Source organism: Astyanax mexicanus, chromosome 19 (genome assembly GCF_023375975.1).
Source record: "Astyanax mexicanus isolate ESR-SI-001 chromosome 19, AstMex3_surface, whole genome shotgun sequence".
NCBI classification, from domain to species: Eukaryota; Metazoa; Chordata; class Actinopteri; order Characiformes; family Acestrorhamphidae; genus Astyanax; species Astyanax mexicanus.
Window position 1 is genome coordinate 28,126,392 of NC_064426.1, and position 17,332 is coordinate 28,143,723.

General features: G+C 38.9%; 1 protein-coding gene across 2 annotated transcripts in view; it reads right to left on the reverse strand.

The window, feature by feature from the left end:
* LOC103042457 (testis expressed 2, like) overlaps positions 1-17,332 on the reverse strand; it is a 34,326-nt gene that overhangs the window by 1,326 nt on the left and 15,668 nt on the right. The window contains exons 4-13 of one of the 2 annotated variants that reach the window (XM_022667033.2): positions 14,408-14,608; positions 12,449-12,761; positions 11,479-11,684; positions 10,071-10,220; positions 7,574-7,673; positions 6,175-6,310; positions 5,099-5,140; positions 4,807-4,944; positions 1,549-1,758; positions 1,309-1,429 (exon numbers count right to left, since the gene is read on the reverse strand). In XM_022667033.2, the coding sequence (XP_022522754.2) occupies positions 1,309-1,429; positions 1,549-1,758; positions 4,807-4,944; positions 5,099-5,140; positions 6,175-6,310; positions 7,574-7,673; positions 10,071-10,220; positions 11,479-11,684; positions 12,449-12,761; positions 14,408-14,608 (1,617 nt within the window). The remainder of the gene's footprint in view (positions 1-1,308; positions 1,430-1,548; positions 1,759-4,806; positions 4,945-5,098; positions 5,141-6,174; positions 6,311-7,573; positions 7,674-10,070; positions 10,221-11,478; positions 11,685-12,448; positions 12,762-14,407; positions 14,609-17,332) is intronic. The other variant, XM_022667034.2, reaches the window with a different exon arrangement.

Below are 17,332 nucleotides of genomic sequence, written 5' to 3' on the forward strand. Positions count from 1 at the left end.
GTAAACATGCAGACTACAGTCCAATATACTCGCCTCGGAAAACACCTTTGAACACCTCTGAAAGAGCTAGCACTTAATGCATTTAGCGGCTAATGTTAATACTGCTTTGTTCTGAAGAAAATTTCACTGAAAACTCACCCTTATAACACTGTACTTAAACAGAGTGGCTTTATTGCTACTTGATTCCTGACTGGTAGAATTCATACATGAGGCGCATCAGATTATAAGGCGCACTGTCCATTTTTGGGGAAAATTAAAACGAAAGATTTTAAGTCCGCCGTACAGTGCAAAAATATGATATTAAAATTATATGGTTTTGTCGTTAATTTTGTGGAGGTCTATAGTATAAATGAAGGAGGAGTGGGCAATAAGAACTTACTCATGAATATCTAAGACATGCAACCATATCGCCTCTGATTGGCTAACAACACTAAGATGCTCCTTCCACGGTTTAGCAGTGGGCGGTTGCAAGCCACAGTGGGCGAGGCCATCAATCCTAATCCTAATTTTACATCAGTCTCGGGTCTTTTCCTGATTCACTCGTTTTCAGTCTAATTTCTTTTATTGGCTAATGCTGGCAATGGGACCAAGTACTAAATTATGTTTCTAGTCAAATGACATCTTAAAGTTGCATTGGATGTATTATCGCAAGACGCCATTAGGAACCTCTACAACTACATACGGTACATATGCACATAATGTACATATAAATTACTTCTTTATGCAGTGGTGTGCAGTAAGGCCCTTGTAACCCTTCAGAGAAGGGGCGACAATAGGTGCATGTAATTCCTTACATAATATTTAATAAGGAAATATATATTATAGTTATTGTAAACTATAAGCATATAGTTTATAAATTAACTAAAATAAAAAACAGCAACTAATTCAAAGCACTAGTCTGCATTTTTCAGTTGCTACGGGACTGACAGCGGTACTGACCAATCAAAGCTTTTTTCCTGATTTTGAGAAGGGTTTAGTAATGAGTATGTTAGCAAAGTTGCAGGACAATCTAACAAATCAGATTCATGATTTTTACTCCGGGGGCGGGGCCATGACTGTCTAACCCCTTCTCGGCTCTCTGTTGAAGGGGCTACGCGTTGGTTAGTCGTAAAACGGAGTGCATGCTGGAATAGTTCAATAGTTAGCGAACTATCATGAAATTGCAACGTTAAATGAGACAGATATTGTGTCACATCATATTAAAAAGCCTTTGTAAAGGCTGCCCTTCAATGTGAAACTAATTCACAATAATAGGCTGTCTGACTGGTGTGTGTGTGTATGTGTGTGTGTGTGTGTGTGTGCACTTACCTGAAACTCGCACTGAAGTTTATTCTCTATCCACTCAGTGACATGAGAAAAAGTGACCTCCCTCTCGCCCAGCATGGGCTTCACTCGAAGATCCAGCCTTGGGGGCAAACGGAAACTATACCTACACACACACACACACACACACACACACACCACCACCATCATCTTCATCAGCAGTTTCTACAAAGCACAGCTGCATAAATTATTTATTTCATAATTTCTCAGTAAGGCCCTTAGTACCATATTCGGTCAGTAGGGGGAGGTGGAATGTTGACAGCTAGAGTTCCAGAGAGTTCCAGCACCTCCACAGTGAGCAGCAGGGGGGTGTTGGACACCTCTGCAATCTTCTTCTTGATGTACTCGTTCTCTGTGGCTTTCTGGAAGTACTTGGACTTGGCTATCTTGTCCACAAAGCGCAGAATTTTCCTGCTGGTGCTTCCACTGCTGTGCCTGCAGCGAGAGAGGTGTCACAGTGACCTTTCTAAGAACACTTTCAGAAAAAAAGAGTTCAGCTCTCAGCTGTACTCCCCCTATCACTAGTGATGCCCCAACACCAGGAGGGTGAAGACAAGCATATACATGCCTCCTCCGATACAGTGCCTGTTTTTGAACTGCTGCTGATGCAGCATTGTCGAGTAGCATCACAGCGCTCTCAGAGGAAAGCGCAGCAACTAGGTTCTGATACATCAGCTCACAGATGCCTTGGGCTGATCGATATCCAGTGTTGGGAAGGTTACTTTTAAAATGTAATCCCTTACAGATTACTGATTACATCACTCAAAATGTAATTTGTAACGTAATCAGTTACATTACTTCAAGTGAGTAACGTAATCTGATTACTTTGGATTACTTTAAATATTGTCGTTTTTTAAGCCTGAATGAATGTAGCAACAACATATTGCATATTATTATTTTATTTTTCTTTCCAGTTAACAAATAGATAAACCATTAAAAAAGCCTTTTCAATCACTCTATAAAAATACTTATGAAACCATTTCATCAAACAATTTTATGAAACACTTCTATAAATTGATAATAAAACAATTTAAAACCAAACAATGTAACAACAACTGTAAGCTATCTACTTGCAGGTTTGCCACCAGTGTTAATTTTGACAACAAATTTTGATTTAGTCTTAGTCATAGTCTTGTGACGAAAATAGTATTTAGTTTTAGTCACAATTTAGTCATCTGAAATGTTTTTAGTTTTAGTCGACTTAATGTCATAAGAATATAGTCTACTAAAATTACAGTAAATTTAGTCGACTAAAATGTAAAGGGTGTAAATGTAAATGCTTTTTCATCAGTTCCCTTGAATTATTAACTATACACTTATATGAAATGAAACGTTTAATAACCACTTGAGTAATATTGTTAATGTTTGAATGTGAAATATATTTATATATGATTTAATGTATATTATTATTATTATAGGTGTGTGACTATATATATTTTACATTTAAAATTTTGCTCTAGAAATCAGGTCATAAAACAACTGAATAGTTAAATTATAGTTTAAACAGAGCTGTAGATGCAAAAACAGCTTTTAAAGGATCTAGTTTTATCTCCAGCACATCTACTGGAGCTACAGTCTATAAATGAGATCAAAAACACACCTTCACACACTGTCCTGTAGAGATGCTCTCAGGATGTACTGAGAGACTTCATGAGTTAAAGTGAGAAACTTATGAGAAAGTGCTGTAAGGAACTTTACACAGACTTTTAGGTTCATAGATTCACTTATTTTATTGTTTTATTTTGGATATATTATTGAGTTACTTTCTGACCTGTTCCTGCTTTAACACTAGCTATATCTTTCCCAGTGTGAGACTAAACAGATGATCTGATCTTAATGAGTGAGTTCTGTATCAGTTCTGTGTTTTTGTGCACTGCCGAGTTAAACACATCAGCTCATGAAATAACATCAGCATTAAAACGTGGATCTCTGCATGGAGATCTGTGTGACTCTGCTCTGCAGAAGCTGAAAGATTAGTGGTGTTTTTACCGGAGATGGAGTCGCTCCACGCGGTTTACACGTTATCTTGTTTTTCGCGACGTCAAAGGAGAAATATATCGCCCCTCTCTCTCTCTCTCCCTGCTGAACACTGTCGAGTTAACTTCCAGTCGAGCTCCGTATCGACAGGTTAATTCCCGGGTTTGTAACTGAGCGCGCGGCGCTACTCCACCTTCGCTAAAGTAGCAGTGATTGGATCTCTTCCTAACTGGTCCCTACCTTTCACAGAACTAAATCAGTTCTGATTGGATTTCGTCTCTGCCAAACATTTTCGTCTTGTTTTTATTCGTTGACCAAAATGTCAGTTAATTTCGTCTCGTTGTGTGTGCGGAGCCGCTGTCTGCCCCTCCTCCCTGTGTGTGTGTGTGTGTGTGTGTGTGTGTGCAGCGAGATGGGACGAGGGGCAGACAGTTCCCTTTCATCAGAGCGATTTCACCGCAAAATGTTATTTGCGTTTTGTCAGTGTTGGAAGAGCAAAAATAGGAAAGTACCGCAATGTAATCCTTTTATTTTAGCAGAGTAACTGTAATCTGATTACCATTTATTGAAGCAGTAACTGTAACGGATTACAGTTACTTATAATTTGTAATCTGATTACGTAACGCCGTTACATGTAATCCGTTACTTCCCAACACTGTCGATATCACCCTAGAAGTGATGAGGGGAGAGAGCGCCATCTACCCACCCAGAGAGAGCAAGGCCAATTGTGCTCCCTCGGGCTCCAGCAGCTGAAAGCGAGCTGCATGACTATCAACTAGCGGTTTACTGCTCCTTAATTCCTGACTGGTAGAATTCATACATAAGTCGCACCAGATTATAAGGTGCACTGTCGTTTTTTGGGAAAATTTAAATGAAAGATTTTAAGTGCGCCTTACAGTGCAAAAATATGATATTAAAGTTATATGGTTTTGTCATTAATTTTGTGGAGGTCTATAGTATGAATGAATGTTTCAGGCTCTTTCGGTTTGGTGGAGGAGTGGGCAATAAGAACTTACTCATGAATATTCATGACATGCAACCATATCGCCTCTGATTGGCTAACAGAACTCAGACACTCCCTCCACGGCTCTGCAGTGGGCAGTCGCAAGCCAAGGAGGGCGAGGCCATGAATCCTAATCCTAATTTTAAGTCCGGGGGCTTTTCCTGATTCACTCGTTTTTCAGTCCATTTTCTTTTATTGGCTAATGCTGGCTGAAAGCGAGCTGCATGACCGGGATTCAAACCAGTCTTAATAAATATGTTGGGTGATTCCAAATTGCTGAGAAAACAGGTTAAAATGAGAAATAAATAAAAAAAATTATATATATATATATATATATATATATATATATATATATATATATATATATATATATATATATATATATTACTCTTTGGTTGATGCTGCTGCAATAAGAACATTCAACATTTTAGGGCTAAAATAACTCTAAGTGAAAAATCCCATCTGTCCTGAAAGTGTTATTAAGGAGAAGGGAGAATTATTACCCATCAGCCCCAGGGGGCGTGCTCTTGTCCCCGAGACTGCCCTGCGGCTCACATGGCATCGGATCCTCTTCATCAGACGAGCCTGCACTAGACGACTCTTCATCACTGTCTGCTATGATACAGAGCCTAGGCCTGGAGCTAACACACACACACATAAAAAGAGATTATAATAAGGAGACAAAGCACAAAGTTACTTAATGAAATAAACTAGAGCCTACACTATTCATTTAGCTTTAGACTGCAGTCTGTGTTTTCTTTCTGTAATCTACACACAACAGTGCTGAGCTCAGACCTCGTTCTGCTGGACAGTTGTGTCATCTGACTCGCGGTTAGACTGCAAAGCAAAGCAACGTGCAGTGGAATGAGTAAGAGTGCTTTTATATATGTGGAGGAAGATCTAGCTCTAGTCTAGCTCTAATCTATAGACTAATCACAGAACTGATCAATACTGCTATTGGAGATTCACTATAAAACAGAGAGGATCTGCAAAAAACTCTTGAATAGTATTAACATACTGCTGTATAAAAATAGCAGTAAAGAGAGAGAGAAAGAGAGAGAGAGAATAATAATAATTTATATATAATAATATATATAATTTTAAATAATTACAAATAATAACACTGTTATTGATTTCTTATTCATTTATCTATTTGTTTTATTTATTCATTTATATGAGACAGAAAGAAAGAGAGAGAGAGAGAGAGAGAGAGAGAGAGACAGACAGACAGAGACAGACAGACAGAGTCAGAAAGAAAGAGAGAGAGAGACGGAGAGAGACAGACAGACACACAGAAAGAAAGAGAGAGAGAGAGAGAGAGAGAGAGAGAGAGCGAGAGAGAGAGAGAAAAAGAGAGGGAGAGAGACAGACAGACAGAGGCAGAAAGAAAGAGAGAGAGCGAAAGAGGGACAAAGACAGAAACAGAAAGAGAGAGAGAGAAAGAAAGAGAGACAGACAGACAAAGACAGAGACAGAAAGAGAGAGAGAGAGAAAGAGAGACAGACAGACAGACAGAGATAGAAAAAAGAAAGAGAGAAAGAGAAAGACAGACAACGACAGAGACAGAAAGAAAGAGAGAGAAAGGCAGAAAGGAAAAGAGAGATAAAGAGAGACAGACAGACAGAGACAAAAACAAAGAGAGAGAGAGAAAGACAGACAAAGACAGAGAGAAAGAGAGAGAAAGACAGAGTGAAAGAGAGACAGACAGACAGAAAGAGAGAGAGTATACTTCTCTAAAGACTTTCTCTACATCATTTCTCAGTGTCAAAACTGCAGTGACTGCAGAGGAGTGAGCTTTACCCTCCCACTCCCTCCCACACACACACACACACACACACCCACACACATTAATGAGAGAAACCGGGTCCCACCCCAACACTCCACTGCTCTCTGTGATGTTCTCTGCCTCAGACACGCTCTCTCTGCCCAGCTTCCTCAGATTCATCTTCGTCTCCAGAGTCATCTGCAGAGAGCCGGTGTAGACCACCTCCAGCTCCAGCCACAGGCCTACACACACACACACACACACACAGATGCATGTACAATTTATTGATGCTATGAAGATTTAACACCCTTAAAATCACTGATTTTATGGATATTCCAGCTCAGTGAGTGTTATTTGTATTCTGTGTGCTTCTCACTGACGAACAGTAAGGGCCTTCTAGACCTTCACACACACACTGCCTAATTCATTTAAAACTTACATCACTGTCGTCAAGCTGAGGATAACGAAAGTTACCCACCACCACTACCAATATGATTCAACATCTGATCTCAAAAACACTAAAACAGTAAAACTATTAGAACATGAACATGATGTTAAATTAAAGAGCAGTTACTGCAAATAGAAGTAAAACACTGTTTAATTTCTCCATCCAACCGTTTTTAGAAATGATGTGGTGATGAAATATAAAATGCTAATTTAAAAGACAGGAGGTTGAGGACATTTTAAACGTTAAATGTTGATTCAACACTAAAATTTCAACGTTAGCACAACCATTGAACATTAAACGTTGATTCAACGTTAAAATTTCAACATACACACAGTGTGGACTGCACTAGGTAAAGTAAACTATAATTATTTAAAGTTTTGTTGTAAAAGGGTATAAATGCTTTGTTATGCTAAACTATTATCATTAAGTCAGTGACATTTAAAATGAAACTGTCTTAAAATGACAATATTATCGTTTATTGCAATAATTTCTGAGATGATGTATCGTCCACAAAAAAAATGCTATTGTGACAGGCCTAACAGAGAGCAATAAAAACACAGAGACAGACAGGAAGTAATATTCTGTTTTCTTTAACACTTTTTTCGGTATATACAGTATATAATCACTTCAAAATAAGACTACCTTTATAAAGAGTTTATAAATGGTTTACAATTAGTTTATTAATAGTTACTCATTAGGTTGTAAATGCCTTAAAAATAATTAATAATCAGTTATAGCACATACGTAGCAAGGGCAACAATGACCCTGATATTGTTATCGTTGCCCTTTCTACGTATGTGTTATAACTGATTATTAATGATTTTTAAGGCATTTACAACCTATTTAGTAACGATTAATAAACTAATTGTAAACCATTTATAACCCCTTTATAAAGGTAGTCTTGTTTTAAAGTGGTACCCTTTTTCTTTAATAAATAATTGCATATATTTTCTTCTGAGTAGTGTGAGCTTTTCAGTCTTTTGTCACAGTGTGTAAAGTACCAGTATGTGCTACTTTTGCTATTGTGTGTGTGTGTGTGTGTGTGTGTGTTGCTCACCTCTCTGATCCACTGAAGGTTTGGAGGTGCTCAGCACTTGCGGCATGCAGGTGCCCATGTCCAGCTCAGCCAGCGTCAGCTCGTTCATGAAGTACGGCAACTGCCTCAGGACAAAAAAGCTCAATCTCAGTGACACTCATATAAAATCAGTGAGATTAAATATCTCTGCTGGAGACTCTATAACAGAAAAAAACTGAGATTTAAAATGAGCTCTGTAATGAAGTCTAAGCATAAGACCATTATACACGGTCTGGTGAGCATCTCATCCTCCAGCTTAACACCTCATTCCCATTACAGCTCCCGCAAAACTGAATCTTCATTACACTGCAGAATACTTCACCTTCACACGAGGGATGAGGAATAGGTTTACAGAGAGAGAGAGAGAGAGAGAGAGAGAGACAGAGAGCTGTGGCGAGCTGGTAAACACTGATTAGCACTGGCAACCTGTACTTTTACTGCACAGCATCCAGCCACCCACATGTCACAAATCTACATAAAATAGGAGGATGGTACTATTATTACAAGATGTAAAGGAAAGGTGTTATTAGTAGGGATGTCCCGATCCCGTCTGGTGACTCGGGATCACATATCTGTTACTTTAATCCAAACTTATTCCAGTTCAAAGTCTTTGTTTCCACTACCGTATTCAGAGCACTGGTGTCTGGTGTCCTCAAGGCACCATTATCTGACATTATAGCTAGGGCTGGGTATCGTTTTTAAAACAATTGGTACCGATATGATACTTCAATAAATTCGATATCGATACCTAAAAAATACCTGATTTTTTTCATTACCTTTTTCTAAATTATAACCACTCCACACACATACAGCTCTGGAAAGAATTTACCAAATTTTACCAATTTTAAATCCTCTGGAATATGATCATGAGGAAGATGGATGATCATGATTTTTTGCACCAGGAGTGGCATAAAGTTATCCAAAAGCAGTGTGTAAGACTGGTGGAGAAGAACATGCCAAAACCCAGGGTTATTCCACCAAATATTGATTTCTAAACTTATTTTCTCTGCATTATTTGAGGTCTGTAAGCTCTGCATCTTTTTGGTTATTTTAGCCATTTCTAATTTTCTGCCAATAAATGCTCATAACGACAATATTTTTGTTAGTAATTTGGGAGAAATGTTGTCTGTAGTTTATAGAATAAAACAACAATGTTCATTTTACTCATACTTATACCTATAAATAGCAAAATCAGAGAAATTGATTCAGAAACTCTTGTGGCCTCTTGAATTTTTCCAGAGCTGTACACAAAAAGTGACTTGACTGCAGTGTTTTAAACTTGTTGTATAAGCTGGCAACTTCAGTTTTGGCAATCCTGATGAGAGCCAGTTTCATCATACCGTTTTTGATGAGCTTTGGGACTGCACTTGAGGTCAGTCAGACTAGATAATAAGATATTAAACAAACAGGAATTATGTTTACTACTAAACGAATTAAACCAGTCCAACTGGACTCTAATTCAGTGGCTAAGAACTACACTTCCCAGAATTCCCCTGTGCTTTCTCCCCCCGGATTCTCCCAGTCACATGCCACTGTGTCTCACAAACTCTCCTTCATACTAATTAGTCTCATTGTTTCACCTGTTCTGCCCTGTATATATACCCCTCGTTTCCTGTTCTCTGTGCCTGGTATTGAATCTATTCTCCAGTCCTTCTACCTCACATTCTCTCTAAGTTCTCTGCCTTTCGTGACTACTGATTTAGCTTAGCCCTTCTGGTTAAGATTGTGTTCTGGTGTTTGCCTGTTTGCCTGTTTTTGGACCTTGCTCTCTGCCTTGCCCATGGTTTGTGTTGTTGATCTCCTATGTATGACCTTGGGCTTCAAATACTCTGATATGTTGTTTATTTATGCTGCCTTGTTGGTGTTAGCTACACCTGTGTTTGGTTCTCTTTGTGATACTTTAACTATAAATAAATTAACTAATTAATAAATGGCTAATTTTTTTTTTTTAATAACTGCATTATTATGCATTTTTTTATCATTATATGAGTGCAATACAATGGTTTTAAAATGGAAATGATATTGTTCATTGCAGTTATTTCTGGGACAACATATAATCCAAACCACATTATTGTAAATGTGACAGGCCTTGTCAGAACAGATTGGGGTGCATAACAGCTTGGGGTGCATAAAATAATTTGGTAAACGTTATTTTCCCAAAAACATTTTAGTATTAAGAACATCTTAACAAGCTTGCTCGACCAACTAAGAATCATTTTATTGCAAAGAAAGTTTCGGGAAACATATCCCTAGTCATGAGCTCACTCTTTATGTATTTTTAATAAAACCTATGGAGAAATTGATCACACAAGCAGATTCTTCAGTGGACGTCCGCCAATGTTCTTACTCTGCTTGATCTAATTTATTTGACCTTCACTTTAGCTGACATGGCTGTCCTGGCCTTGTATTAGTCTAGATTAACCCCTTCCTTATTCTGGATATGTTGTGTTGGATGGGCCTCAGGCTTTTGTCCTCCTACCCTGATCTTGGTCAGCTTCTTCTGGATCTTGTGGGCCACCTGGTCAGCCCAGTACTTCTCCCGCAGGAAGTCCCAGAAGATCCTTCCGATCAGAGCGTTGATCCAGGCTGGCCGGCTCTCTCCCTGCCCTGATATCGGATCACAGGACAACTGCAGACAACAGAGTTTTGTGACAACTGGAGGGTCAAACTTATAAAACAATGAAAAAATAGACTGATGTTGCATAAAATTGCTGTGTAAGTTCATAGAAGCTCTACAAAATTGCAATGGTTCCATACCAACCGGTTTAGAATGAGACATTTAGAACTTATAACAAAGTATATTAGTTTAATTTATATACTATATACTAATAAAATAAAGGGCCTGGCTGTACCTTACTGGATCTAATATACTTCTAAATGCAGTAAAACTAGTATTCAAGACTTGGTTTTCAAGGCTGAGTTCACATTACCAAGCTAAAGTGACTAAAATCTGATTTTCTGCTTTAATATTACACAGAAACCGTGGCTACTGCACTTGCACAGATCTCCACATTGAGTTGGGCTTCCCTTCTAGTCGCTAGTTTCAGGGCATAACCAGGAATATGATTGCCTTTTTTAGTTTTTGATTGATGTATTTGATGTATTTGTATGCCATGTTGAGAGTTACGAAAACTCACAGTCATAATTTAACAAGAAATCTGTCTATCAATTGTGTTTTAAAGATTTATTTCATTTTTATTGATTTTCTCCCATTTAGCTAGGCCAATTGACCCACCCATTCAGCTGTTTGGAGGAAAGCGCTGCGACTCGGTTCTGATACATCAGCTCACAGACGCCTTGTGCTGATCGACATCACCCTTTGGAGTGATGAGGGGAAAGAGCGCCCTCTACTGTACTCACCCAGAGAGAGTAAGGCCAATTGTGCTCTCTCAGGGCTCTGGCAGCTGAAGGCAAGGTGCATGACCGGGATTCGAACATGGGATTTTTTTTTTTTGCCAAAACTGAAACTAAACAAACAATGACATTATCTGAAACACAGACTTCCAGTCAAGTATTTTTTCAGGTTATAATTTTTGCCACTTTTTTCAACAACGTATAGGTAACCGAGGTTTTGTAACATGAACATAGTCTAACCTGTGTCCTGACCTGACTGTCAGATCTGGGTTCCCAGCATCCAGTCTCATGCTGAGCTAGGTTTTTCTTTATCTGATTTTTTAATATGAGCTGCTGTTTTGTCTATTTTATATCTATTTGTCAATATGGATTAGATGACAGGTCTTGGGTTAAACAGGGATAAAATTGGATTTCTCTGACAGCCTGGAATCTGAGAAACATCATCAAGTGCCACACAGAGAGCATTTTAGAATTATGGATCTGGGCTTTTATCCATAATGTCACCAAATTCAGATGAATTATTAGTCTCTCACCTTGCGAGTGTCAGTGGGGCTGCCTGGTTCGCTGTGGGTGGGACTGGGAGTCAGGCTGCAGCTCTCGGACATGACGAAGCGAGCCATGTAGGAGCTGTAGTCCAGCAGGATCTTCTCTCGGACTGAACCGGCCAGCTCCCTCAGACCCAGCATGGAGGCCAGGTCATCAGTACTGCCCCGACTGGAGCCTTTAGCACTGCACACCTCTAGACAGAGAAACAAACAGCAGAAATTTAAGATATAGTTTTATTAGGAACCAGAAACACCACGTGAATCTAATCCCAAAGGTATTGGATAGACATTTATCTGTCTAGAGCTCCAAAGTTCAGTGCTGCAGGCTTTAAACTTGGGGTCGGCAATAGGCATGAAACATCTGGCCCATGAGGATGTTTGAACTACAATGAATCATAATGAAAAAATAAATAAATAAATAAATTGCTTCTCTGGTAAGCTTTTGTTTACATCCCTCCCCTGTCTCTCTGTTTCTGCCCGTTCTCATTTTTTCCGCCCGTTCTTGGGCTCCCTATCTCCTTACAAGGGCGTTTTTTTTCTGCCGTGTCCCAATTCACTAGCCGGAGCAGTGGTAGTGTATTGGATCGCGACCCTGACGACAAGGGTTTGATCCCGCGTGAGGAGCGGTGTGCTTATTTATTTATTTATTTATTTACTTCTTCTTGGGTTTACCTGCTTTGAGATCAACTGTTCTGCAATTGAGCTTAACAACCCTCTGGGCTGGAGAGCTACTAGTCTGTGAAACTCCATCCCATTACACTTCATTTTCCAAAACAGATTTTGTTTGTTTTTGTGATACCCCCATGAAATGGCTTGAAGAATATCTGGCCCACAGCTTAACTTAATTGCCGACCACTGCTTTATACCATCACTGCAACCTGGCCTCAATGTAGCCCATTCTACTGGCATATATTTGCAGATATGAATAAAGATATACAGTACGTCAACAGTTCAGCACCTGTCTTTGACTCTTCGCCGCTGATGTGTGGCTCAGTCTTTGAAGCTAACAGGAAGTGCTGGTACCACTCCTCCTTCTCTCTTCCTGTTCGCCCAAACAGGTAGAGCGTGGTGGTCGCTCCTGCCTCCTTCTCCATCTGCAGGGGTTTCTCTGTTTTCTCACTCTCTTCTTCTGCTTCTCCCTCCATCGCCTCACTCCACCGCTCCTCCTCTCCTCGCTCTTCACCCTCTTCTTCCTCAGCCAGCATGATGCAGATAGGATACTTCCTATTCCACACCCTCTTTTTCGCCAAAACCGCTGGCAGAAGAGACACCTGTTGAAAGAGGAAGCAGTGGAAAAGGTCTTAAGCTCAAACAATAAACTGCAATAAGGGCAAAAAATGCAAGTGTGAAAACAACCTTATTCTATAATTTGGAAATATCAGAAAAACTGGTGTTATACACTGAGCAAAAACATTTTTGCAACCAGAAGGAGATGTGGACTTGCAATTTATTTATTGTTACAATGAACAATAAATTATAAAAAATGTAGACTGATACGAATATACAACTCTTGGTCATATTTATTGAGTTGCACATACAGAAGTAGTGTTTAATGCATGGGTAGCATGGTAACATGCAAGGAGTCTCAGCATGTCTGGATTTGTAGAGGTTCCTAATGGTGTCCTGCAATAATACTGTTAGGGTGTAAAGAAGCAAGGAGACGTGTAGAGCTATTATTTTATTAACAAACAAGAAATAAAACTATCTATAAAACAACACCTAATAAAAAACAAACAGAGTAAACAGAGACTGAAAAACAAAGAAACACCCGCAACCTGAACTGACGAGGTAACGTAAAAGAACTGACAAATACACGCAGAAACAAAAGGGCTATAAATACAATGAAGAGAACAGGAAACAGCAAACACCTGGGGACAAGTAACGAGGGGGAGGAGCTACAAATGACACACGTGAGAGCACAGAAGACAAGGGTGGAGACAAGGAGAACACAGAGAGGGCCATGTGCTATGGATGTAACATCCCTTCTTATACAGCTCTGGAAAAAATTAAGGGACCACTTCAGTTTCTGAATCGGTTTCTCTGATTTTGCTATTTATAGGTTTATATTTGAGTAAAATGAACATTGTTGTTTTATTCTATAAACTACAGACAACATTTCTCCCAAATTCCAAATAAAATATTGTCATTTAGAGCATTTATTTGCAGAAAATGAGAAATGTCTGAAATAACAAAAAAGATGCAGAGCTTTAAGACATCAAAGAATGCAAAGAAAACAAGTTCATATTCATAAAGTTTTAAGAGATCAGAAATCAATATTTGGTGGAATAACCCTGGCTTTTAATCACAGTTAAAACAGTTTTTATGCATCTTGGCATGTTCACCTCCACCAGTCTTACACACTGCTTTTGGAAAACTTTATGCCTTATATTCCTGGTGCAAAAATTCAAGCAGTTCAGCTCGGTTTGATGGCTTGTGATCATCCACCTTCCTCTTGATTATATTCCAGAGGTTTTTAATTTAGTAAAATCAAAGAAACTCATCATTTTTAAGTGAGCTTTTAATTTTATCCAGAGCTGTATAGTTGGTCAGGAACTCTGGTCTACTTTAGTTTTAATCCTGTTGTTTGATTCCTTCTGGATGCACCTATTTTTTTGATGCTGAGTGGACACTTAGTCTTCATTTATTAAAAGATCTTAAATAATTTGTATCCCCATGTTATTTTAAACAGATATTACAGAGAAAGTGTTTCTAATGAAGCAGATTATCATTTTATGAGCACAAAAATACTGTAGGTCTTCTCTGGATACAAACACAAATGATAACTGTAATATTCGGCAATCGTTCTATAGTAAAGCTGCCCATGTATTTAAACTGTAAAATTTACAGTATCATACCCTTATCTGAGGTTTACAGTGTATGAAATATGAAGAACAGGTTTATACATGTTTAATCTGACCTTGCTGTTGTTGAGCCGGAAACAGCGCGACCGCACAAACGTGGTGTCATAGGCGGGTTCGTGTGCGCTGGCCCGGCGCGGGGCGTTGGAGCGCGGGTACGCCAGGCGCAGGTGGCAGCCCTCCAGGGTGGCGTAGACAGAGTGGCACATTGAGGGCTGGAAGGTTTCCGGATCATAGGAGTGCATCTCATTCATCCAGCCCTGTGGCACAGCACAAACACACTGAGTTAGTAAAATGTGCAAATGTGTGCAGAGCACAGATTAAGTCAAATTAAATTAAATTTTTTATTTCATTTAAGGTTTCTCACATTATTTGTTGTGTTGAGATCTCACCCAATTATTTTGATAAGAAATCTTTAGTTTGATGTGAGGTCTTTCCAAAAAGGCCCAAATTTAACTAAGAAAAAATAATAAACCATGTTTACAGACAAACTAGACAGTATACAAAAGATACAAAATGCATCCCCTTGCTGTAAGGGAGGCCAGGCAGGAAGACGTGGAGGCGGACGTTAATGCAGGTAAGGGGAAATTTATTAAATAAATAACAAAGAAACAAATAGAGCAAACCAAAACAAATGAGGGGTAATGATAACAAAATAATAAACAAAAGAAATAAACAATAAACAAACGAGAGATAAAAATAACATAAACAAACCAGGAGTAATAAACAAAGAAACAAAAAACGAGGAACAGAAATAAAACAAAACTAAACAGGGCAGGGATATATACATGGAAATAAACAGGGAACTAGAAAATAACAAAGATAAACAAAGATAAACACAAAGCAGGGAACTAAGGAGCGCAGAAATAAACAAGAGAAACCGAGTTAAGAAAAACAACAGGAGAAGGTGCAAAGACCGACAAGCAAACACTGACACAGGAGGACTATATATCACACACAGGAAGTGGAAACACCTGGGGTTAGGGGGCGGAGCTACAAATGAACACAGGTGGAAAAGTACTGGGGAAGAGACACAGAGGAGCACGAGTCACGTGGGGATAACACACAGAGACATGAGAACAGACAGGAAACAGGGCAAGGACGCGACACTTGCAGTCAAAAAGAGATGCATGGATGCTTTAATGTGTGTTAGCCTGTTTGTATGACAGTTCATCAAAGAAAATGTAGACACTCATTTAAAACCTATTTTTAAATATACATTAAAGGTGTCCAGTTTGCCTCAAAACTATATCTGTGACTGAACTGGGAATTTGCAGAATATACAAAAGGATTCCAGCTCCCTATTTGTCACGGCCTCGCTCTGTTCCCGTGTGTTTCAGCGTTTCCTAGTGTGTGTCTCAGTAATTTTCCGTCACGTGTCTGTAATTTGTAGCTCCGCCCCTCGTTACCTGTCTCCCCAGGTGTTCATTGTTTTGTGTTAGTATATATAGTACCCTTTTGTCTATGTATATCCGGTCTTTGCACCTTCCCCCGTTGTCTGTCTTTAATAAATAACAACAATAAAACAACAATGTTCATTTTACTCAAACATATACCTAAAAATAGCAAAATCAGTTAAACTGATTCATAAACTAAATTGGTCTCTATTTTCTTTTCCAGAGCTGTATTTGCAATGCACAACCATAATTACCAGATTTAAAGTTTTATTTCATACACTATATTGCCATAAGTATCAGTTTGTCACTATGCAGGTATGGGTGTTCCCTAGTATTTCCCTAATAATGCAAAACACTACAATGATTTAAATGCAATAAACATTAATATTAAACAGATATAGCACAGAATGTGATCATAGACTCTTTTAAGTTTTATGTTTTCTCAACTGCAAGATGGCCCACTGTTTCCAACTGAGCCTACAGGCTTTTCTCCATGACATTATCTCTCTCTTTCTCTCTCTCTGTGTGAAATATCTATTCTCAGGTTTTCTTAGTGGGGTTCACACTATCAGCAGCACCTGCTCCCATAGAGACCATGCTGGTGACATGCTGGGAGCTGGCACCAAAATAAAGCAGCTTATCATCAGAGATCCTGTGTGGAACTACAGTAAAAGTGTCTGAGAACAAGAATATTGTGAAAACAAAGTAAAATTGATTAAGGGGCTCTTTTTCTGTTCTGACGCAGTAATTGGGATGTGTTTACAGCACGGTAGCTCCCCCGACGTCTGGCTAAATGAAGCTTAAACAGATGAAGAATTGTCTGGAGGGCTGAATAATGATACTGAACAGATGTGAGCTGAACGCTTCGCATTGGCGGGATCGCTCAGGGAGCGTTGTATTAATCACCTTTAACCACTAACATCTGCCCCAGCACAGAGGCTAGAGCGTGTGTGGGTAAGAAAGAGAGAAAGAGAGAGTGAAGAAATGTAAATACTGCATTAGAATAACTGAGATAATAAAGGTAATATACAGTGTGAGCAATAAGACATAAACATATTGTATGTGGGTTCTTTAGCGCACTTACACAGTTGCAAAAGTGTTCAATTATTTAAAAAATGGCATGTGAAAAGTCAAGGGATAAAAGTAAACACAACAGGAATGCCTAGACCTGTATAAGTTGTGAGGTTTTATCTTGTGAGTGCAGTTTTGAGGTTGTGAGGTTACATTTCAACACTTTTTATACTTTACACAATAAGTGCATTCATTTTCTATTGGCTCCTGCTGTTATGTTTTTAATTAATTTAATTTATTTCCAATAAACTAGGGACTGTCGTCCGTGCACACAAGACTACACACTAATATAGTAAGTAAGTTAGGGATGGGGGGTTCATGCCCATTATGTTAATAAACAACGCCAGAATTCAATATAGAGACATTCCATTTCATTAGCTGTGCAAATACTTAAGATTACTAGAATGCATTACCACCCACTGCACTGTGCTGTCCACTGTGGGTGGTAATGATTGCGAGCCGCAGCATCTGGCTAGTACTGTCCATTAAAAAAAAAAATAAGACAAGTGACCAGAT